We start from the raw sequence: 24,066 nt of genomic DNA, 5'->3' as shown, positions 1-24,066 counted from the left end.
CCAAATCATGTAGTTTTTTTATATATTTATTCTATTTTAATTAATTTTGGGACTTTATTTTATATTTTTAACTAAAAGTTGGGTCTCTTCCTCCTTTAACACAATAAAACTTTGATCATATCACAAGAAAGAATAGATCTCTTGTGAGATGGTTTCATGGGTAAAGTAGACCCTACCCCTGCGGGCACTGCCCGCAGGGTAGATCTAACGGCTCGGATTTTTCCGAGCCAAATTTTTTTTTTTTTAATACATGGTGGTGGGCCCGGATCACTCATGTGGAGTGATCCGGGCCGTTCCCTTCCCGTGCAGGCACTGCCTACACGGGCAGGGTGAAATAATCCGGTTTCATGAATATTTATCTGTGAGACGGGTCAACTTTACCGATATTCACAATAAAAAGTAATACTCTTAGCATAAAATGTAATATTTTTTCATAGATGACCCAAATAAGATATCCATATCACAAAATATGATCCGTGAGACCGTTTCACATAAGTTTTTGCCGTTCGTGATAAATATCAGGACGTTTTCATTCTAAAGCACCATTTACTCTAGGCAAATAATGATAAATTGTGTTCACGTGTATTTTCGAGGTTCCCTTATTAAATCAGGATTTTTAAAATCAATTTTTTTTCCAAAATAAAATAGAAATAAATGATACCTTAGATTGGAGGAAAAAAATCGCAGAAGAAATGTTTATACTCGGAGTAAACAGTTGCAGAAGAAAAAATGTTGTGAATATTAGATAAAATAAAATAAAAATTATACGCTTAAAAATCAATTTTTATGAAAAGAGAGAACCGGATAATATTGCCCTACGTCATTGAGTTATTGCATACAATGACCAAATAAAAACTCCTACAACAAGATGCTGAAGAATGCAGGGGTTGCAAGTTTCCTGATGGAATTCATCACTTTCCGACTCCTCGGCAATCTTCATCATCTGCGTCGTTGTCGACATCTTCTTTGTCAGTATCATCGGAAAACCATGCACTTGATTTCTTAATTAGAAGGTCACTGCATGTTCCGGGTTCGGTCAGATAATGAAGATCTGGTTCTAAGTTAAGTTTCTCCGACATGCATGTTTCTTTGCTCATTTTGTTTACTAGGAATGTTATAATTGTGATCAGTGATTACATATCATCGTCGCTCCGACCTACCAACAAACTTCCCAGGGTCAGTCATCCACTCTTTTGTCTACATCCCTCTCTGTTAAAAGGAGAACATAGTAATACTACTGATATACATGATCAAATAATACGATGCCTTCAGATCAGAACTTTATTAATGTTCAAGACAGCAGCATTGAACCCTCCTAATCCAATTCTTAACATTTGAAGTGGATCAACTTTGCAGAAAACATTTAGCATCTAATGGTCTACTAAACCGTCGATTAGCGAATCATTAATTACTATTTGTGCACTTGTATATGAAGCTCGATTAATAGAAGTTGTTGATGTTTTGAAGTTTTCGACCTTGTGACGCCTGTGAGTTGGCCACAGCTGCCTTCTCTGTTTTGTCCCGCAGATACTTGATACACTCACGAGGACAATCAAACTTGTACAACATAAATGAATAACTTAAATTGAGCAATCAAATTCAGGGAGCTGAAATCATTAATCTCAATTAATTTTCTCAACCAAAAAAAAAATTGGATCCTTCATCTCAGAAAGCCTAACTCAATGGCGAACCCTTCGAACCAAAAAGGGCAGAATTACACTCGAACAAAAAAAAAATTAACAGATCCAACCAATATCTTAAACCTTAATTTTAAGAAAAAAATGCCTAATCATAAACTAAAACCCATCGAAATTGTAAAGACCTGAGCTTAAAACTATTAGGAAAATAGAAAAAAAGGACCTTGTCTTCGTACTCGGAGTCTTCCATGGCCAATCACTCTCGAGAAGAGTTTCCTTCCTAATTATTTCATCGGATTTGGAACCACTTGAGCCAACCTTAATAACACAAAATGCATTGAATTAATTTCCAACGCTGTAGATCAAGGATCCAGATTTAGCCACAAGTACATGGATTCCACTATTTTTTTAAATCACAAATATAGCTAAATCTGGACCATCTAAATCCTATGAAGACAATGCCCCCAACAAGTAGGATCGAACGAGCCCATTCACTAGCTGGATTGATAAATGATTCATTATTGTCGCATGAACTTATTTTTCGTCCCGGCCCATACGAAGCCCAAATTTGGCATTAATAACACACACACACACATATATTGTTGTGTTGTCCACAAATGATATGAAACTTACCCATTAAATAATTTTGATATTCTTCATCATCTCCGGTAAGTGAGTGTCATCTCATTGATAGACATAGATGTGAGCACGGTAGGTAGACTCCAATAATTTTAATGAATTTTCAGGCCTTGATATAAAAAGTTTACTCGCAGATTTTTTAAATTAACATTGGTTCAGATGATTGAAAATTTCATTATAGAATATTAAAATAAACCACAAAAAAAATACAACAATGTCTGGGATTTAGAACATGAGGTATCAAATTAAATGTCGTGAAAATATATACATAAAGGTGATCGATTTAATTACATCGCATCTAATTTATTTTTTTAGATTAAAAGACTGGGATATAAATAGATTTTACATTCATTAAATTCATGATTTAATCTATCAATATCTCAAAATAGTTATCACTTCCTTCATTTCTGTTTTCTTTTTTCTTTTCTGATTCACTAACATCCTTTTCATACTCTCCTCTTCACAATATCTATATACTAAATTCATTATTATTTTGCGACTTCCTATTTTTTAAAAGTAGACTCGAAATCTAGTGTAAAATAGATAAATGTATTTGATTTTCGAAAACACGGTTTCAAAATACCTTCGATAACATCAAGTAGATGTTTTTATGTTTCTTTTTTTTAAAAAATATTTTAGAGGTAGATGAAATGTAGGTTGCCTAAATAGCATAGCATTTTAAATGACCAATATGGGGACCAAAAGTTGGTTTGGAGGGGTGGAGCAATAAGAAAGAAAGTTGGAGAAAAATATTACATGAATAGCAATTAAATAAAACAGGCAAATAATATTTATTGAAAAGGGCCAATGTTTATTTGAGTTAATTACCATATTTTTGAATAGGGAAAAAGCAGTGAGATTTCTGATTATTACCCTTGTTGGGTGTTTTTCAAATCAATCAATTACTGTGTAAACGACGTTTCCTCGTGACTCTTCCACCATTCTATTTTATTTTATCAAGCAAAAGTGCAAAACTGTCTATTTAAAATTGTATGGGTTGAGTGGATAATTTTTCGAAAAAAAAACGTATTTCGTACAATCGGCAATACGATTCGTGGATAAATTTTTTTAAAATCAATTTTCTTTAATTATTGAATGACTTAAGCATGTTAATATGTCTTTAATACAATTATACTTTTTTGAATTATTGATAGAATTATAAGTAATTGCTAAATCTACACTCGAAACGCCATATAGTCAAAATCATATTACATAATTATTCATCTGCATGTTCAAAATGAAATACATCATATAAATATATAAAGTCAATATTTACATTTGGATTTTTCAAATATAATTCAATAAAATGTGAGTAAAGATATTTTATTTTTTTAAAAAATATATTGTTAATGAAATCACATTTTTTGTAGTAAAATTGAAAAATATATTCAAGGATTGCATGCGAAAATTCAATTAGATTTATTTATATAAAAGAAGATTCAACATCAACAAATACAACAAGGCTCCAACATAAAAACCACCGGAGTTTGCCAAATGGGGCCTCATCGAACAGACAAGGGCTGAGTTGTCATTTCTGAACAGACGCAAAGTATCACGTGAATGGCATTTTCGTTGTTTACTCAAATATCAGTGTCAGTATTGTACCATCGTCGGCCTCTATTTATTATCTTCCTCCTGCACTGTCCTGTCTCGGTCTACGTTTCGTCATTTGGTTGTTTGGAGCCTTTCTCCGAGTCATTGGCGTGCACAAGTGCGGCTACGAAGGCGAGGTTGAATATTTTCGAAGATTTCTTCGCTTTTGTTGGATAAAATTTTCCGGTTGCGTTGTTCTCACTTGTTTAGGGAGTAGATCTGCTGGGATCTGAGTTTATTTTCTGATGTACTGCGTTTCTTCTCTGATTGTTCATGGGTTTATTTGCCGTTTTATTATGGTTTTTGGTTCTAATTTACTGAATCTGGTTTAATCGCGCTTTGGGGAGAAGTGGCCTTTAGTTAGGGTTTTTTAAGATTTTAATTAATGTTTTGGTGTGTTCTTTGTACTTCACTTGTTGGGGATTTAGATTGCTCCTGAACTTTTTAATTTCTGATAAATTCTAAGGGCAAGTCTGCGATCGATTTTTGTTTTTTTGTGTTTTTTACCCTTTGAATGCATTTTGCGGTCTTAATGTATGCTGCATTTTGCAGTTGCTACCATGGTGAGAAAGAGGCGAACTGATCTTCCTGGTGTGGGTGAGACCTCCGAGCCTCAGGAAACCGGTGAAGGACGCGGTGCTGTCCAACGACCACCAGCGCAGCATCCAGTACAGCAGCAAGGAGGATATCAAGGAGGAGGAAGAGGTCGGGGTCACCAACGAGGAGCTCATGGTGGTCGAGGTGGCAGAATGCCTCCACAGCAGTATCATGGTGGACCTCCTGAATATCAGCAGGGTCGGGGCGGTCAGCAATATCAACGAGGAGGGCCACCGTCCCAAAGCCGCGGTGGAAATATAGCTGGTCGTGGTTCTGGGGCACCTTCCGTGGGTGAGCCATCTAGGCCACCAGCTCCCGAGCTGCACCAAGCAACCCAGTCTCCATATCAAGCCCCAATGATTTATGAGCCTATTCCATACGGAATGCCGACCCTTGGAGGTCCTAGCTCCTCTTCTGAGTCGCCTGATCTGACTACTATGGAACTCTCCGAGCAATTTCAATCCGTTTCTGTCCAGTCCGAAGAGCCTCCAAGTCAAGAAATGCAACCAGCTTCTAGCAAGGCCATGAGATTTCCTCTGAGGCCAGGCAAGGGTAGTTATGGTAGCAAGTGTATTGTGAAGGCTAACCATTTCTTTGCTGAGCTTCCAGATAAGGACCTTCACCAATATGACGTGAGTTGTTTTAATTAAGCCATCTGCTTGATATTTATTCCTTACTTTTGGGTATGTGAGTTGTTTGTTCCTCCATTTATTTGCCTGTTTAAGTATTGATTTCCTTTGTCATAGGTGTCGATTTCACCTGAAGTCACATCCCGTGGTGTTAATCGTGCTGTGATGGAGCAGTTGGTGAAGCTGTATCGAGAATCTCACCTTGGAAAGAGACTTCCTGCATATGATGGGAGAAAGAGTCTTTACACTGCTGGGCCTCTTCCTTTTACCTCGAAGGAGTTCAAAATCACCCTTGTTGACGAAGAAGACAGTCCAGGCAGTGTCAGGTTTTTTATTTTTCTTTTGAATTGAGTAGATGCTGGCTGGCATTTAGTGCATGCAATCTTTTGTCCTGCAAAACCTTTGTTTAATGATAATTCTGTTTTTATGTTGTTTGAAGGCGAGAAAGGGTGTTTACCGTGGTGATCAAGTTTGCTGCACGCGCCGATTTGCATCATTTAGGCATGTTTTTACAGGGAAGGCAAGCTGATGCACCTCAAGAAGCTCTTCAGGTTCTCGACATTGTTCTTCGGGAGTTACCCACTTCTCGGTATGTGTTAATGTTCTTTTCTATCATAATTCATGTAAGTTCTGAATTTTTTTATTATTCAAGTGTGCTTGTATTGCTTTGAATTGTAGGTATTCTCCAGTAGGCCGATCTTTCTATTCCCCTGATTTAGGTAGAAGGCAACCTCTGGGTGAAGGACTAGAAAGTTGGCGTGGTTTCTACCAAAGTATTCGTCCCACTCAGATGGGATTGTCACTTAATATAGGTGAGCAAGTTTTCAATTCGGTATGAGAAATTGTATAGATTGTCACTTAACTTTTTTCTGGTGTATGAGCTTTAAATTTTTATTCTTATACCTTAAAATGTGTTTATTAACGACAAAGATTTCCTTTGACTGCGCAGATATGTCATCTACTGCTTTCATTGAACCACTACCAGTGATAGATTTCGTCACTCAGCTTCTGAACATGGATGTTTCTTTTAGACCGTTGTCTGACTCTGACCGCGTGAAGGTTTGCTCGTGCATCTCGTTTTCTTACTTGGTTGTATATTACCCTAGCAGCTTCGTTATATTTGTATGAAATATTACCTATCCTTCAAACCATTCTCACGAGAAAACAAAGTAACGTCCCAAATTGGATACCTAACCTCGACATGTCTATATTATGGATGCATTTATTAATCCACCACACGTTTTTGTTCTGTCATTAAAGAACTACTTTGAACTTTTTTAGACCACTTGCCCACTATGTGGATTGTGGAATTCTCTTTTCCCATTTTAAATTTTGCCACTTGAAGTTTATGCTCATCCCGTCTTCTTGATTTTAATCCATGAATTTTTGCAGTAATACCTAAATACGACACGTGGTAAACAATTTTGACTGCCATGGTTCGGCAACAATTTGGTTCAGATTCTGATTACTGGTTTATTATTTTCCTTTAATAATGTGTCACCAGTGTCAAGAATCAACTTGGGCCATTAAAATCTTGTGCATGTTTCATGGGGTGGTGTAAATCTTATTGTGGTCTATGTTTGATCAATAATTGTTACAGATAAAGAAAGCTCTAAGAGGAGTAAAGGTGGAAGTCACTCACCGAGGAAATATGCGCAGGAAGTACCGCATTTCTGGATTGACATCGCAAGCAACACGGGAGCTAACGTAAGGATCTTCTATGTTTGTGTAACTTAAATATTTGAATCTCTGCGCTGTGTTGCTGCCAGGGTCCATCAGTTATTTCTATTCTTTAGATTATGACTTGTTGCTTACGATGTAATTTGGATCCTGTACAAGTGTTTTATGATTCCTCATATATTGGAAGTGTTGTTTTTTATGATTGTGCATTTGTGCTAACTTCGTAAGACTATGGTTCTTGCTTTGTTTATTTTATTTGATTGTTGTATGAACTATGACTTTGGTTGTATTAGATTTCCTGTCGATGAAAGTGGTACATTGAAATCCGTGGTCCAATACTTTCAAGAGACTTATGGATTTGTCATTCAGCATACTCAGTGGCCTTGTCTACAAGTTGGAAATACTCAGAGGCCAAATTATTTACCGATGGAGGTTAGATTACTGTTCCTTTCAGTTACCCGTTTTCCTTAGTAATATCATTTAATGGGAGTTCTACAATTTGTGATTGACCAGGTGTGCAAGATTGTAGAAGGCCAGCGATATTCTAAGAGGTTGAATGAGAGACAGATTACTGCACTGCTCAAAGTGACGTGCCAGCGCCCCCAGGAGAGGGAGTCTGACATACTTCAGGTTGGTCTTTTGTCAGCACCTCCCTGTTGTGTTTGTTGAGAAATTGTTTTTGTATTTTGTTTTACCCATTGTGCTTGTTGCATTTTCTTCTCCCTTTTCTTATCGATGACGTGAATGTAGTTTTTGAATAATTCACATGGAAGTGAGGAACTTTGACACTTATATTTGTCTTTGTAATATTACCTATATTACTTTTCAATCTTGCTGCTAATAAATCTTGCATGTAATGGTAGCCTTTTTGCTTTTTGTCAGACTGTACGTCATAATGCATATGATGAAGACCCTTATGCCAAGGAGTTTGGAATTAAAATAAGTGAAAAGCTGGCTCAGGTTGAGGCTCGTGTTTTGCCAGCTCCCTGGGTAAGCATAAAATTCCGAGCTCGTATTTTACTGATTTGATTATTTGGCCGTTGGTAACATGTATTTGCGTTGTAACTTTTACAGCTCAAATATCATGATTCGGGTCGGGAGAAGGATTGTCTGCCTCAAGTTGGGCAGTGGAACATGATGAATAAGGTAATTGCTGGCCAAAATTCAGGGACAAAGCTAGGACCTTATTGTTTGGTTTAAAATAGCATTATCCTATGTGAATTATTGCAAGCCGCACTAAAATTTACCTGAGTTCTTGACGAGATCTAATGTATTCCCTGTAAAAGTTACCAGTGAATGTACCAGAAATACATCTTCCCAATTGAGGAAAAAAGAAAATATATTTAGTATTTTCTTCGTATATAATTAGATGGTTGATGTTAAATTTCAATAAGGCTGGCTATATTATCTTGATCAACATTTTGCATTCTTAACAAGTGTTGGAGGGATGTAAAATGTAATGCATAATGGTACATCAGCACATTTCACAAGTTTGCAGGGGCATTTGCCCAACCTCATGGGAGCCAAAAAATTGTCGTCTTCCACCTGTTTGAGCAAGCTAGGCATTCTCATTCTTTCTGGTCTTAAAACAAGTGAATCTGTGATATGTGCTGTTGGCCTGCATAATGATAGTTACGGTGGTTTATTTTGTACGAACATAATATATGTTGCATGTCTATCATGCGTGTCTGTGGAAATCTCGTCTTTTCTCCAGACGTGTATATTTCATCAAATACTGCATTGAAATTGTGTTTTGATTGAGTCACACTTGGCATCTGTTTTACTTCGTGCAGAGGATGGTTAATGGTGGAACCGTTAACAACTGGATCAGTATTAACTTTGCCCGCAGTATAAAAGACACAATGGTGCATAGTTTCTGTCACGAGCTTGCTCAAATGTGCAGCGTTTCTGGAATGGTAAAGATTGCCGTTATGACATTGATGTCCGCTGTATAGTTGAAACCTGTGTAACATACTATTTTGTGTTGAAGGCTTTCAATCCTGAACCAGTCTTGCCAGTTATTACTGGCCGTCCTGATCAGGTGGAAAGAGTTCTAAAAACTAGGTTTCATGACGTCATGACAAAACTGCTGCCCCCTGGGAAGGAGCTTGACTTACTTATTGTTATCTTACCAGACAATAATGGTTCTCTTTATGGTAAGAGGTTACTAAGTCTCGAAGTCATTAGCCCAAAATTTTTTCTGGAAATATTATGTTTCTGTGCTTTTGCTTGAATTCGTTTTTGATTTTTCTGCAGGTGACCTGAAGCGGATATGTGAAACAGAACTTGGTATTGTTTCTCAATGCTGTTTGCAGAAGCATGTCTACAAGATGAGTAAACAGTACCTTGCCAACGTGTCTCTGAAGATAAATGTCAAGGTTGGAGGGAGAAACACTGTATTGCGTGACGCAATTTCAAGACGTATACCCCTTGTCAGTGATCGTCCTACAATCATTTTTGGTGCCGATGTTACGCATCCCCATCCAGGGGAAGATTCTAGCCCATCGATTGCTGCAGTAAGACACCCTTTTCTTGACTTGAGATTATTATTGTAGCTTCATTTTTGAAATCTGTCTTTACTGTAAATTCTTTTCAGGTTGTTGCTTCCCAGGATTGGCCAGAGGTCACAAAATATGCTGGTTTGGTATGTGCACAGGCACATAGGCAAGAGCTTATTCAGGATTTGTATAAAACCTGGCAGGATCCTGCCAAAGGGGTTATGCATGGTGGCATGATAAGGTTTAACTTCTGTCGTTCACTTGTGAACTTGTCTATCCTACGTACCAGTTGTGATTATTTGTGGGCTTATCTGTATGTAATATAGGGAACTGCTCATCTCATTCCGCAAAGCAACTGGACAGAAACCACAGCGGATCATTTTCTATAGGTAAGAGGAAAATTTTCCATGTCAGATGATTGTTAGATATCTCTCCTCTTTGTTTCCTCTGCCCTTTCTTCTCTTATAAGGTTGCCTTGTCCCAGGGATGGTGTAAGCGAAGGGCAGTTCTATCAAGTCTTGCTTCATGAGCTTGATGCCATCCGCAAGGTTAGCTATTTCTTTGGTATTTGGCTATTAATTTTTTAGGAGCTTATATGGTTTGTGAATTGAATGTTATATTTGTTTTGTACTTAATCAGGCGTGTGCATCTTTGGAGCCAAACTATCAGCCGACGGTTACCTTTGTTGTGGTTCAGAAACGGCATCATACCAGGTTGTTTGCCCATAACCACAATGACAGACAGGCAGTTGATCGGAGCGGAAACATACTCCCTGGTATAGAATGTTAACATGATATACCCTGCTAAAATTCTATTTTTATTGACCATTAGAATGTTCATTTTCCTAGTTGAATTATGTATTTGATTCGCACAGGTACTGTTGTTGACTCAAAGATCTGCCACCCCACTGAGTTTGACTTCTACCTTTGTAGCCATGCGGGGATACAGGTAAATTTAAACTTCCACTTAATTTATAAGTTATTGCCTCTTTATTATGCATTTCTTGTATGAATAATTCTACGTGCAGGGTACTAGTCGCCCAGCTCATTACCACGTGCTGTGGGATGAAAACAAGTTTACTGCTGATGGTCTTCAGTCTCTCACTAATAACCTTTGTTACACGTAAGTACCGTCACTACCTATATTGAGAATCTTGTGGTTATGATGTTTATACCTGTCATGATTATGTTTTTACAGATATGCAAGATGCACACGCTCTGTTTCAATAGGTAAGCATCCCCTGTGCACGTGTTTCCTTATTATTGCATTGCATATTAGTTTGTTGAAATCTTTGCGTGATGCTAAAGAAAGTTCACATGCTATCTGGCAGTGCCTCCTGCGTACTACGCACATCTTGCTGCTTTTCGGGCTCGTTTCTATATGGAGCCAGAAACATCGGATAGCGGCTCTATGACTAGTGGTATGGCCGCCAGTCGTAGTGGTGCTAGTACAAGTGGTGGTGCAAGGAGTACGAGGGTTCCAGGGGGCAACGCTGCAGTGAGACCTCTGCCACAGCTTAGAGAGAACGTGAAAAGGGTTATGTTCTATTGTTGATAGGCTTGGCTGACTTATATAAGATTTCTTCGTTGGATATGATTTTATTTGTGTTTTGTGAATTGAATGCTGCTGTGTGGATGGAGAAATCGGGTATGTCGAAGCTCATGCGTGTGCTACCTCTGTTTGCTTATATTATGTTTTCATGTAAGGTAACTTTATTAATGACTACATCCGCTGTCTTATGGTTGGTTGATATTATGTTCATGGAGCTTGGATTTATGTAAGTTTTCTTGTAATTTAATAATTTGAACAAGTTCAATACAGAGCATGCCTGAGTCGATTTGATTTATTTAATACTAAGGTTTGTATTTTGGATGCGTTCGTCAGACTTAGGTTTCTAATTAAACTGTTAAAAATTTATCACCAAATATAGATTTTTGATTTGGTTTTCTTTGGCTTAGTTAAGTTTTTAAAGTAAGTTGTGTTTTCGAGGAAGTCGATATATAAATTTGTATATTTATAAAATCGGTTTGTCTTAATTTTTTTTATTAAATTTTGAGTCAAACCATTTTGTTTTTCTCTTCTCAGATTTGAAACTGATCTAAACGAGATTATTTGGTTCAATTCGTTTCCCTTTCTGCTCGTCAGTACTATTTCATTTTGAACTTTATGACTTCTTACAAATGAAGAGCTCCTTTTGTATTTGATCACTCCATAAATGAATTAAAAATTTAAATTACAAAGAAAATAAAAGATTACGTTCGTATAAAAAAACATGGAGCCAAGCTCTCATCCTGCCCGGTGAACATGGGAAAATAGATTATCCCAAGCCCCCCACAGCAACAATGTCACGGGTTTATTTTAGACAGGTGTTTGTGCGCCAAGAAAAATGTTCGATCATGGATGGGAGATTCATATGATGTATATACTCAAAAGGTTTCATAAAACTATTTTCTCCATTATTTTAGCAATATGAAGCAATTATTGTACAGAAGCATCCAAGATTCAAACTTCATTTTCTCTGATTCTTGGAATAAAATCTAAGAACCACATAGAAAAGAGCCTATAAAGAACTCCCCAAGCCAACAAAATGCCTATGTCCATCCATATACTCTCAATCTTGATATCCATTGTGAACAACACATCTTCACCAATCAATTTGCAGTCCTCTTTCAATGTTTCCGATGTTATGTTATGCAATTTACCGATCTTCAAATCTCCCAAGGGACCTGGCGACAGCTCCTGCTTGTTACCATTATAACAATTCGAGCCCTTGAATTCATTTATCAACAAGGCCTCAAATGGGTATTTGATTGCGGAGATATAATGCAGCCATTGCCAATATTTCGGAATTTGGGATTGTTTCAAGAAAAATCCACAAGTCAAGAAGAAGAGAGCTGTTGTAGCAATTACTACTGCATAACCAGTGATGTAACTTGGAACCAGTGCACTGACCAGCATCACATAAGCATTTGTGGTTATTAGAGAAGCGTAGAGAATTAACCAAAAGTAGATTATACTACTTCGGAGACGAAGTATGAATTGAGTTATTGCTGCAAATGTGAAGCCTTGAATTGCGAAAAAAGGGAGGAAGACGATGAGGGATGAGACGACATAAGATGAAGCACGATACGAGTTATGGGACGTTTCTCGTATGAAAATGAATCTTTCTTGGATGAAAGTTGGGACAGCATCGTTGGAAGAAAAAAAGACTAGGCAGATGGAGAAGATGTAGAAATTCAGGAGACGTTTGATTGTTTTGAAGTCATAGTGATGGAGATTCTTGAAGAGGGATGATAGAACCAGAGCCATTACTGTCAAGACAATCTCTCTTGACAGGAAAAGTTCCGGGGTTCGAATCACATTGAGTGCAGTACGCCAGGAAAGGACCATAACCTCGCGGAGCCAAGGGTTGGCGAATTTCTGCATGTTCTCGGGCTCGTCAAGAACGTCTTCTGCAGCGTCAAATTCAACATAAGAAGTGGGGAGTGAATTAGGTCCTTGGGTGGAATGCGGGGAAGAAAATGAAAATCAATCAATATTCCATGGGTTGACCCGTTTCACAGATAAAGATTCGTGAGACCGTTTCACAAAAAACATACTCAAAATTAAAATACAAACGCATGAAAGAAAATGAAAATCAATCAATGCATTATTTAACACATCAAATGAAACGTCGATAAATAAATAAGACACACATTTATTCAAACAAAATCTCCAAACTGCATTAGAAAATACAAACAACCCCTAAAAGTCATAAAAAAATATGAAAGAACACACAAAATTATTATTGCAATAAAAATTATTCAGTCGAGTACTGGTACATATCTTTCTTTTTCTATTACTTTATTGTTTCAGAGTTTGTTTCTTATTTTATCGTTGAATTTTTGAAATTTAATTATAAAATATTTTTAAAAATTAATATATCATATACTTTAGCAAAAAAAGTAAATAATTCTAATTCCTAAGAATTTATGAACCTACTAAGCTTTCTAAAAAGACCATTATTAATGACGAAATACAAAAAAACAAAAGAAATAATTGTGATTTCATAATTCAAATATCATTTTTATTGTTATATATATAAAAAAGAAACCACAAAGGAGAATGATAAAACCTGAATTTAAACCATCAAAATCAAATCATTAAAATTAATAAATACTTATAACAACATATTAAAATAAAAAGGACATCAAAATCGATGGAAATTATAAATATTTATTAAACCAAGCCATGAGAAATTTAATGCTACAAAAACCTAACAAATGGAATTATTTAAACAACTTAGCATATAAGTGAAAAAGACTGTCAATGACCAATGACAAAAAATACAAAGATATAATTGTAAATTCATAATTCAAGAGCCACTATTTATTAAATAGAGTATATCTCTTGTGAGACGGTTTCACGAATCTTTATCTGTGAGACGGGTAAATCTTACCGATATTAACAATAAAAATAATAATTTTAGCATAAAAAGTAATATTTTTCATGGATGATCCAAATAAGAGATTTGTCTCACAAAATACGAGCTATTGGACCGTATCACACAAGTTTTTGCCTATTAAATAAATAAAATTAATTTTACATGCTGACTATCCTATGAGCTATCTAAGAAATGATAATTTATTCCATGAGAACATGGGAAAACTCTATGCCGTGTGAGTTGTGTTACATGGGAAAACTAGAAACCGTTTTCATTGACTACAACTAATAACAACTAGTTTTTGAAGCATGCCAAAGATTTGAATGAAGAAAAGTTAATTTGCAAAGTCTACGTAGGCCGCGTTGCTTTTTTATTTAGTCGGAATCAAGGAACTCCCCACTGAATACTGAAAGTCAAACATGGATATGGCTTATGCATCTCTAACCTCTCTTGCTCAAACTCTAGATCAAATTTTCTGCCATATTCGAAATCATTTGCTTTATAATAAGCAGCAAGTTGAATCCCTTCGCGAAAATGTTCGTTTCTTGCAAGAATTTATTGAAGATTGTGACCAAGGAAGAATCAAAGTGCCCCAAGATTTGGAAAATCAAATAAAGAACGTAGCTCATCTAGCAGAAGATATAATAGAAACCAAGATGGTGGATGATATTCTTGGAGTATCTCCACGTCCTTTGGAGGGTTCCACGCTCTTTTGCCAAAAGATAGAGGCATTAATACAAGAATTTGTTTCGGTCAAGAAAATGGTTGTGGGGATAAAGGAAATGGAAGGCCTGAAATATGATGAACGTTCGAGAAAATCTTATGGTAAGAGCTTGTCAGGACTTCCTCCCGGTGGCAAGATTAGTGCGATGGTTGGACTCGAAGAACACTTGATTCGAGTGATGGAAGAACTCACCGGACAGCAACCCAAACGCCATATCTTTCCTATTGTAGGGATGGGAGGTATCGGTAAGACTACTCTCTGTAGAAATGTTTTTGAAAATCCATTAATCGTACAACATTTCCATATTCGTGCTTGGATCACTGTTTCTCAAGATTACAGTTTTCGAGAAATTATTCAAAGGCTTCTACGTGAGACTGGAGTACCATTCGAGAGAGAATATCAAGAAACCACTCAATCTTTCGAGGAGATGAAAGATGATCAATTAGGAGAACAATTACACAAAAGTTTATCGGGTCGGAAGTATTTGATTGTCATGGATGATATTTGGGGCGTTGAAGTCTGGGACGAGGTAAAAATGTTTTTACCAGACAATGGAAATGGAAGTCGGATCATGGTGACGACAAGGCTATCGGATGTGGCAAATAGGTTGAGCTCGTGTAGCCCTTATAAAATGGATTTCTTAGATGAGGACGAGAGTTGGAGTTTATTGTGTCAAATTGTATTTGGTCAAGAAAGTTATCCTATCGAATTCGAAGATATCGGGAAACAGATTGCAGGAAATTGTAGAGGACTTCCTCTCGCAATCGTTGTGGTTGGCGGGCTCCTTTCAAAATCTGATATGACAGAAGAATATTGGGAATATGTAGCACAACACCTTAGCTCAGTAGTAAATTCTGAAAACGATGAACATTGTTTGAGCATGCTGTACTTAAGTTATGAACACTTGCCTGTTCATCTAAAACCGTGTTTTCTTTACATGGGAATTTTTCCAGAAGATCACGAAATCCGTGTCTCCAAACTCATCAAATTGTGGGTTGCTGAGGGTTTTCTGAAGCCCGTTACGGCTAAAAGCTTGGAAGAGGTTGCCGAAGATTACTTGAAGGATCTTATCGACAGAAACCTTGTCATGGTCCGAACTCGAAAATCCAGTACTAAAGTGAAAAGTTGCGGCATCCACGACCTCTTGAGGGACTTGTGTTCTAAGGTAGCTCACAAAGAGAACTTTTCTTGGCTGATAACAGAAACAGACCCAGGAATTAACTCGCTGGGGAAACAGAGAGATTTAGAAGAGGCCCCTCGGGGGAGGGAAACTCGTATTTTTCAAAAAATCAGAAGTAGAATTTCAAATTTCTTTGGTTTTAAGGGTGACGATCCCGCTCCCTCATCCCCTCATCCGATACACTCCTCGACGCTGACTCCTGACAGTTTCAGCATCCCATCCAGCATAAAAGATACCCGACGCCTTGTGATTCCCGGGTACAGTTTTGGCAATTGGGGTCAAATCTATAGAAGGGCTAAATCAGCATCATTCACTCGTTCTTTGTTTTCAGACGACTTCTACTTGACGGGACATCTTTTCTTCTGCTTCAGATTGTTGAGGATAGTTGACGAGTTCAACGACTACTCCCCAGAAACAATTCGAACAGTAGTTAACTCTCGGTACCTCGCTTGTAGATTTTGGCCATCTCGTTTAAAATCAGGCATTCCTCCTTCGATAAAATTGTTACGCAATCTACAAACTATAGTCGTGAATTCAAACTCATCAAGTGCTGAGCCTATCGCTCTTCCATCTGAAATATGGGATATGCCAAATCTCAGGCATATTGAGATCAACGAAGCCATTTTGCCCGATCCCCCGCGTGCCCGAGGCCCAAATATGGACACAAGGTCACATTATTTACACAACCTGCAAACACTCTTTACTGTAAGAAACTTCAGTTGTAACAACACGAATGTCCTCGAAAGAATCCCGAACCTAAAGAAACTAAAGATCAACTGGGAAGACGGCTCAACAGTACTACAACTATCTGAACAATCTGGCCCATCTCCAAAAACTCGAATCATTAAGTTGTATATGTTCAGGCGAGATTTTACTCGGGAACCGAGCCTTCCAGATTCAATCAAGAAGTTAACTTTAAACTGGGTGCGGGCTTCGATGGGAGGACATGAGCATAATTGGTTCGTTGCCAAATCTTGAGGTGCTGAAACTGTATGGAGCCGTGTATGGGGAAGAGTGGAATACGGGGGAGGGGGAGTTCTTGAATTTGAAATTCTTGCTTTTACGGAGTTTAGATCTGTGCCATTGGGAAGCAGATAGCTCTCACTTCCCAAGACTTGAGAGTTTGATTATTTGGTATTGCCAGAAGTTAGAGGAGATCCCATTTGGTATTGGAGAGATTCCAACGCTTAAGTTGATACAGTTGCATCATTGCGGAGAAAAGGCGAGTTTATCGGCCGAACAAATACAGGAGGAGCAACAGAGCCTGGGAAATGAGGATCTTCAAGTTCGTGTGCTGGGCACTGTGTATGTAGAAGATAATCTTTTTAGTGAAGAATCTGAAGATGAAGTTTAAAAGCTTCTTTCTTTCTTTTTTCCACCCTGAAAATCGATGATCATATGATTCGTGGATACTTTCTTTTTCAATTGTATGAATGAAAAATGGGATTTGATCTCATAAATTTTAATTTCACTATTTTTCAAGAAATTGCATGTCATTCATTTGCTGCTAAATATCAGTTTTTGGATCAAGAAAAGATTATTCTTTTTGGAATTTTGGTCGAGACCACCGAATTACAATTAATATATTTTAACAATTTCCAAATGATTTGATGAAGAGTTTCTTTAATCTAACATTTACATTTATTAACTAATTTTATTTTATATAAAATAAAAAATATGATTGACCCTATGACAAATTCCCATTTTGGGATTTCACTTTCATTTTTTTAGTGTCGGATTTCTTGTTAATTTTTGCAAAAAAATACTAGCATAATCTCAAGTATATATATTTTTAAAAATATAATTTTTTTTGGTAAAGAAATGTTTAAAATGACTTCAAAATAGGTTGAGCTAAACCGAATTTTAGATATCATTTTCATTCACTATAACTTTTGTTGGGAAATTTCGAGATAAAAATTGATGAATCAAATGGTTACGAGAAAATAGTCGAGGACAAGAGTTTGACTCTTTTTCTTAAAATGATATTGCCTCGCTCCGGTGCTCACGGTTGTTGGCAATTCGTTTACCAAAATACAATGACTACGATTTTAAAATAGTAGCACTACAACTTTTAAAGCTACACGAACTTGAAAATGTTTAGAATACTATAAATATGGTATGTAAAGTTTTTAATTTCGAAAAAAGTTTAAATCCTGCAAAATTTTTATTTAAGCGCAAATGTTTAAAAAACTCAAAACTAGAAGATAACTCTCGAATTTAATTCTAAAGTTCGAATTTAAGTGTATAAACTAAAAAAATCCAAACTCAAGATTTTATATCTTGAAAATTTGAACTTTAAACACTAATGATTAAAAATTCGCATATAAAATTAAATTAACTTAGAAAGAAAGAAGAAAAAGATAAAATAGTATTGAATGCAAATGTATGGAGTCATGTTTATAGAACATGAAAAACCTTGGATGGAGAGACATACACCTTCAGGAAATGATACATCATTTCACTAATAAATTAGTCAATGTTTCGGCCAAATGATGGCACCTCTTCAATGTTTCGGCCAAGAAATTGAGGTGCCATCATTCATTTCATTTATATATATATACATATATATATATACATATATATATATATATATATATATATATATATATTCTACTTAATTAATTTTTTTTATTAGAATATTTCTGTTCATGACTCATTCAAATTATTTTATCGAGAGTACAAAGTGTGGTCTCTATCTGCTCCCCTCCTTTTCTTCTTTCATCCGCAAATTCTGGTAGCTTTTTTCACAAAAATATTCTTTCCACATGTATGAACTTTTTTCCATTCACAGAAGTTTCCTTTTAACCGCATTATTCTTTCCCACTAAGGTTTTAAAGTTTTCTAAAAAAAACTTTGTCCCACGTGTGAAAGATCCACTCAAGTCCATCAAAGTGCTCTTTCCATCTTTTGGCCAAAGACTGTAATTGAGTGTTGCGATGTTCTACTCAGCTGTAAAACCGTCGCTCAAAAATTAGCGACGGTTCATGATACTAATTAGCGATGGTTCATGATAAAACCGTCGCTCAAAATTATTAGGGACGGTTTTCAAAAGCCGTCGCAAATTCTACCTACCACAAAGGGTAAAAACCGTTGTCGTTGAACGAACTTTCAACAACACCCTCAGTTACAACAGTTTTAAAAAGGCTACGACAACGGATGGATAAATCCGTTGTCGTATGCCGTTTTTGTTGTAGTGTGTTTTCGAAAATCCACTAATCGTACAACATTTCCATGTTCGTGCTTGGGTTATTGTTTCTCAAGAATATAGTGTTCGAGAAATTATTCTAAGGCTTCTGCGTCAGATTAGGGAACCACTGGAGAAAGAATATCAAGAAACCACACAAACTTTGAATAATGAACAAAGAGATGACCAATTAGGAGAACAATTGTACAAAGAATTATGGGGTCGGAAGTATTTGATTGTCATGGATGATGTTTGGAGCATTGAAGTCTGGGATAAGGTGAAGATGCTTTTACCAGACAATGGAAATGGAAGTCGAGTCATGGTGACGACTAGGATATTGGATGTCGCTCATCGGTTGGGCTCATGTAGCCCTTATATAGTGAACTTATTATATGCGAACGAGAGTTGGAGATTATTGTGTCAAATTGTATTTGGTCAAGAAAGTTGTTCTATCGAATTAGAGACCGTTGCTACATTAGCGACGGATTATATCGTCCGTCGCTAATTTGAAATTAGCGACGGTCTAACCAAATACCGCGCAAACTATCTATAAATATATCCATTTTCTTTCCATTTCCCCCCACAATACTTAAAATTTTTTCTCTCTTACACAATTTTATCACTTCACACAAAACTTAAATTTTTTCTCACTACTTCTTAACATTTAAAGTTTTCTCTTTTACACAATTTTATCACTTTACACAACACTTAAAATTTTTCTCACTAGTTTATATCACATAAATTTTTTTCTCTTACACAATTTTTATCACTTTACACAACACCTAAAATTTTTTCACTACTTCATAACACATAAAATTTTTCTCACTTCTTCATAACACTTAAAATTTATCTCTCTTACACGATTTTAGTTTCGATTTTTAGTTTCTTTTAGATTTATTAAATTATTAAAAGAATTATTTTTATTTTTCGAAACAATTTAGCGACAGAAATAATGATACAAGACCGTCGCTAATTGTAGCGACGGATAGCATATAAAAATCGCCGCTAAGTTAGCGACAATTTACATAACCGTCGCTAATTAGCGACGGTTCATGATAAAACCGTCGCTCAAAATTATTAGGGACGGTTTTCAAAAGCCGTCGCAAATTCTACCTACCACAACGGGTAAAAACCGTTGTCGTTGAACGAACTTTCAACGACATCCTCAGTTACAACAATTTAAAAAGGATACGACAACGGATCCGTTGTCGTATGCCGTTTTTGTTGTAGTGTGTTTTCGAAAATCCACTAATCGTACAACATTTCCATGTTCGTGCTTGGGTTACTGTTTCTCAAGAATATAGTGTTCGAGAAATTATTCTAAGGCTTCTGCGTCAGATTAGGGAACCACTGGAGAAAGAATATCAAGAAACCACACAAACTTCGAATAATGAACAAAGAGATAACCAATTAGGAGAACAATTGTACAAAGAATTATGGGGTCGGAAGTATTTGATTGTCATGGATGATGTTTGGAGCATTGAAGTCTGGGATAAGGTGAAGATGCTTTTACCAGACAATGGAAATGGAAGTCGAGTCATGGTGACGACTAGGATATTGGATGTGGCTCATCGGTTGGGATCATGTAGCCCTTATATAGTGAACTTCTTAGATGCGAACGAGAGTTGGAGATTATTGTGTCAAATTGTATTTGGTCAAGAAAGTTGTTCTATCGAATCAGAGACCGTTGCTACTTAGCGACGGATTATATTGTTCGTCGCTAACTTGAAATTAGCGACGATTTAACCAAATACCGCGCAAACTATCTATAAATATCTCCATTTTCTTTCCATTTTCCCTCACAATACTTAAAATTTTTTCTCTCTTACACAATTTTATCACTTCACACAACACTTAAACTTTTTCTCACTACTTCATAACATTTAAAGTTTTTCTCTTTAACACAATTTTATCACTTTACACAACACTTAAAATTTTTCTCACTACTTTATATCACATAAATTTTCTCTCTTACACAATTTTTATCACTTTACACAACACTTAAAATTTTTTTCACTACTTCATAACACATAAAATTTTTCTCACTTCTTCATAACACTTTAAATTTATCTCTCTTACACGATTTTAGTTTCGATTTTAGTTGCTAATTAGCGACGGTTCATGATAAAACCGTCGCTCAAAATTATTAGGGACGGTTTTCAAAAGCCGTCGCAAATTATACCTACCACTACGTGTAAAAACCGTTGTCGTTAAACGGACTTTCAACAACACCCTCAGTTACAACAGTTTTAAAAAGGCTACGACAACGGATAAATCCGTTGTCGTATGCCGTTTTTGTTGTATTGTGTTTTCGAAAATCCACTAATCGTACAACATTTCCATGTTCTCAAAAATATAGTGTTCGAGAAATTATTCTAAGGCTTCTGCGTCAGATTAGGGAACCACTGGAGAAAGAATATCAAGAAAAACCACACAAACTTCGAATAATGAACAAAGAGATGACCAATTAGGAGAACAACTGTACAAAGAATTATGGGGTCGGAAGTATTTGATTGCCATGGATGATGTTTGGAGCATTGAAGTCTGGGATAAGGTGAAGATGTTTTAACATACAATGGAAATGGAAGTCGAGTCATGGTGACGACTAGGATATTGGATGTGGCTCATCGGTTGGGCTATGTAGCCCTTATATAGTGAACTTCTTAGATGCGAACGAGAGTTGGAGATTATTGTGTCAAATTGTATTTGGTCAAGAAAGTTGTTCAATCGAATTAGAGACCGTTGCTACATTAGCGACGGATTATATCGTTCGTCGCTAATTTGAAATTAACGAAGGTTTAACCAAATACCGCGCAAACTATCTATAAATATCTCCATTTTCTTTCTATCTTCCCCCACAATACTTTAAATTTTTTTTCTCTTACACAATTTTATCACTTCACACAATACTTAAATTTTTTCTCACAACTTCATAACATTTAAAGTTTTTCTCTTTTACACAATTTTATCACTTTACACAACACTTAAAATTTTTCTCACTAGTTTATATCACATTAAATTTTTTTCTCTTACACAATTTTTATCACTTTACACAACACTTAAAAAAATTTTCACTACATCATAACACATAAAATTTTTCTCACTTCTTCATAACACTTAAAATTTATCTCTCTTACACGATTTTAGTTTTGATTTTTAGTTTCTTTTAGATTTATTAAATTATTAAAAGAATTTTTTTTTATTTTTCGAAACAATTTAGCGACGGAAATAATGATACAAGACCGTCGCTAATTGTAGCGACGGTTAGCATATAAAAACCGTCGCTAAGTTAGCGACAGTTTACAGAACCGTCGCTAATTAGCGACGGTTCATGATAAAACCGTCGCTCAAAATTATTAGGTAAGGTTTTCAAAATCCGTCGCAAATTCTACCTACCATAACGGGTAAAAACCATTGTCGTTGAACGGACTTTCAACAACACCCTCATTTACAACAGTTTTAAAAAGCTACGACAACGGATGGATAAATCCGTTGTCGTATGCCGTTTTTGTTATAGTGTGTTTTAGAAAATCCACTAATCGTACAACATTTCCATATTCGTGCTTGGGTTACTGTTTCTCAAGAATATAGTGTTCCAGAAATTATTCTAAGGCTTCTGCGTCAGATTAGGGAACCACTGGAGAAAGAATATCAAGAAACCACACAAACTTCGAATAATGAACAAAGAGATGACCAATTAGGAGAACAATTGTACAAAGAATTATGGGGTCGGAAGTATTTGATTGCCATGGATGATGTTTGGAGCATTGAAGTCTGGGATAAGGTGAAGATGTTTTAACATACAATGGAAATGGAAGTCGAGTCATGGTGACGACTAGGATATTGGATGTGGCTCATCGGTTGGGCTCATGTAGCCCTTATATAGTGAACTTCTTAGATGCGAACGAGAGTTGGAGATTATTGTGTCAAATTGTATTTGGTCAAGAAAGTTGTTCTATCGAATTAGAGACCGTTGCTACATTAGCGACGGATTATATCGTTCGTCGCTAATTTGAAATTAACGAAGGTTTAACCAAATACCGCGCAAACTATCTATAAATATCTCCATTTTCTTTCTATCTTCCCCCACAATACTTTAAATTTTTTTTCTCTTACACAATTTTATCACTTCACACAATACTTAAATTTTTTCTCACAACTTCATAACATTTAAAGTTTTTCTCTTTTACACAATTTTATCACTTTACACAACACTTAAAATTTTTCTCACTAGTTTATATCACATTAAATTTTTTCTCTTACACAATTTTTATCACTTTACACAACACTTAAAAAAATTTTCACTACATCATAACACATAAAATTTTTCTCACTTCTTCATAACACTTAAATTTTATCTCTCTTACCCGATTTTAGTTTCGATTTTTAGTTTCTTTTAGATTTATTAAATTATTAAAAGAATTTTTATTTTATTTTTCGAAACAATTTAGCGACGGGAATAATGATACAAGACCGTCGCTAATTGTAGCGACTGTTAGCATATAAAAACCGTCGCTAAGTTAGCGACAGTTTACAGAACCGTCGCTAATTAGCGACGGTTCATGATAAAACCGTCGCTCAAAATTATTAGGGACGGTTTTCAAAAGCCGTCGCAAATTCTACCTACCACAACGGGTAAAAACCGTTGTCGTTGAACGAACTTTCAACAACACCCTCAGTTACAACAGTTTTAAAAAGGCTACGACAACGGATGGATAAATCCGTTGTCGTATGCCGTTTTTGTTGTAGTGTGTTTTCGAAAATCCACTAATCGTACAACATTTCCATATTCGTGCTTGGGTTACTGTTTCTCAAGAATATAGTGTTCCAGAAATTATTCTAAGGCTTCTGCGTCAGATTAGGGAACCACTGGAGAAAGAATATCAAGAAAACCACACAAACTTCGAATAATGAACAAAGAGATGACCAATTAGGAGAACAATTGTACAAAGAATTATGGGGTCGGAATTATTTGATGGCCATGGATGATGTTTGGAGCATTGAAGTCTGGGATAAGGTGAAGATGCTTTTACCAGACAATGGAAATGGAAGTCGAGTCATGGTGACGACTAGGATATTGGATGTGGCTCATCGGATGGGCTCATGTAGCCCTTATATAGTGAACTTCTTAGATGCGAACGAGAGTTGGAGATTATTGTGTCAAATTGTATTTGGTCAAGAAAGTTGTTCTATCGAATTAGAGACCGTTGCTACATTAGCGACGGATTATATCGTTCGTCGCTAATTTGAAATTAACGAAGGTTTAACCAAATACCGCGCAA

At 36.2% G+C, this 24,066-nt stretch overlaps 2 protein-coding genes and 2 pseudogenes across 3 annotated transcripts; 3 read left to right on the top strand and 1 right to left on the bottom strand.

Annotated features, from left to right (window-relative positions):
- Positions 1–3,853: 3,853 nt before the first annotated feature.
- Positions 3,854–11,117, top strand: LOC140810734 (protein argonaute 1B-like). Of its 2 annotated transcripts, none has more exons than XM_073168619.1 (22): positions 3,854–4,006; positions 4,422–5,098; positions 5,213–5,421; positions 5,535–5,684; positions 5,774–5,907; positions 6,045–6,154; positions 6,696–6,802; positions 7,069–7,207; positions 7,289–7,405; positions 7,658–7,765; positions 7,850–7,921; positions 8,569–8,691; positions 8,766–8,931; positions 9,032–9,291; positions 9,372–9,514; positions 9,600–9,662; positions 9,758–9,821; positions 9,913–10,048; positions 10,148–10,221; positions 10,301–10,395; positions 10,471–10,502; positions 10,604–11,117. In XM_073168619.1, exons 2-22 carry the CDS (start codon positions 4,430–4,432, stop codon positions 10,825–10,827), a joined length of 3,195 nt encoding a protein of 1,064 aa, XP_073024720.1. In that variant the 5' UTR covers positions 3,854–4,006; positions 4,422–4,429; the 3' UTR covers positions 10,828–11,117. The 2 variants fall into 2 exon arrangements, with proteins under 2 accessions (XP_073024720.1, XP_073024721.1); XM_073168620.1 differs by lacking the exon at positions 3,854–4,006 and adding an exon at positions 4,093–4,116.
- A 665-nt stretch (positions 11,118–11,782) lies between these two features.
- On the bottom strand, positions 11,783–12,795 carry LOC140810467 (ABC transporter G family member STR-like; annotated as a pseudogene).
- Positions 12,796–13,934: 1,139 nt separating this feature from the next.
- LOC140810735 (putative late blight resistance protein homolog R1A-3) lies at positions 13,935–17,071 on the top strand (annotated as a pseudogene).
- Positions 17,072–19,025: 1,954 nt separating this feature from the next.
- Positions 19,026–20,482, top strand: LOC140810466 (putative late blight resistance protein homolog R1A-3). The gene is made up of 2 exons (XM_073168321.1): positions 19,026–19,138; positions 20,089–20,482. Exons 1-2 carry the CDS (start codon positions 19,026–19,028, stop codon positions 20,480–20,482), a joined length of 507 nt encoding a protein of 168 aa, XP_073024422.1.
- Positions 20,483–24,066: the final 3,584 nt, after the last annotated feature.

The sequence above is a fragment of the Primulina eburnea genome, chromosome 13 (genome assembly GCF_022965805.1).
Source record: "Primulina eburnea isolate SZY01 chromosome 13, ASM2296580v1, whole genome shotgun sequence".
Lineage (NCBI taxonomy): Eukaryota > Viridiplantae > Streptophyta > Magnoliopsida > Lamiales > Gesneriaceae > Primulina > Primulina eburnea.
Note: the sequence above shows the minus strand (reverse complement) of the source record. Positions and strands in the feature narration are given on the sequence as shown.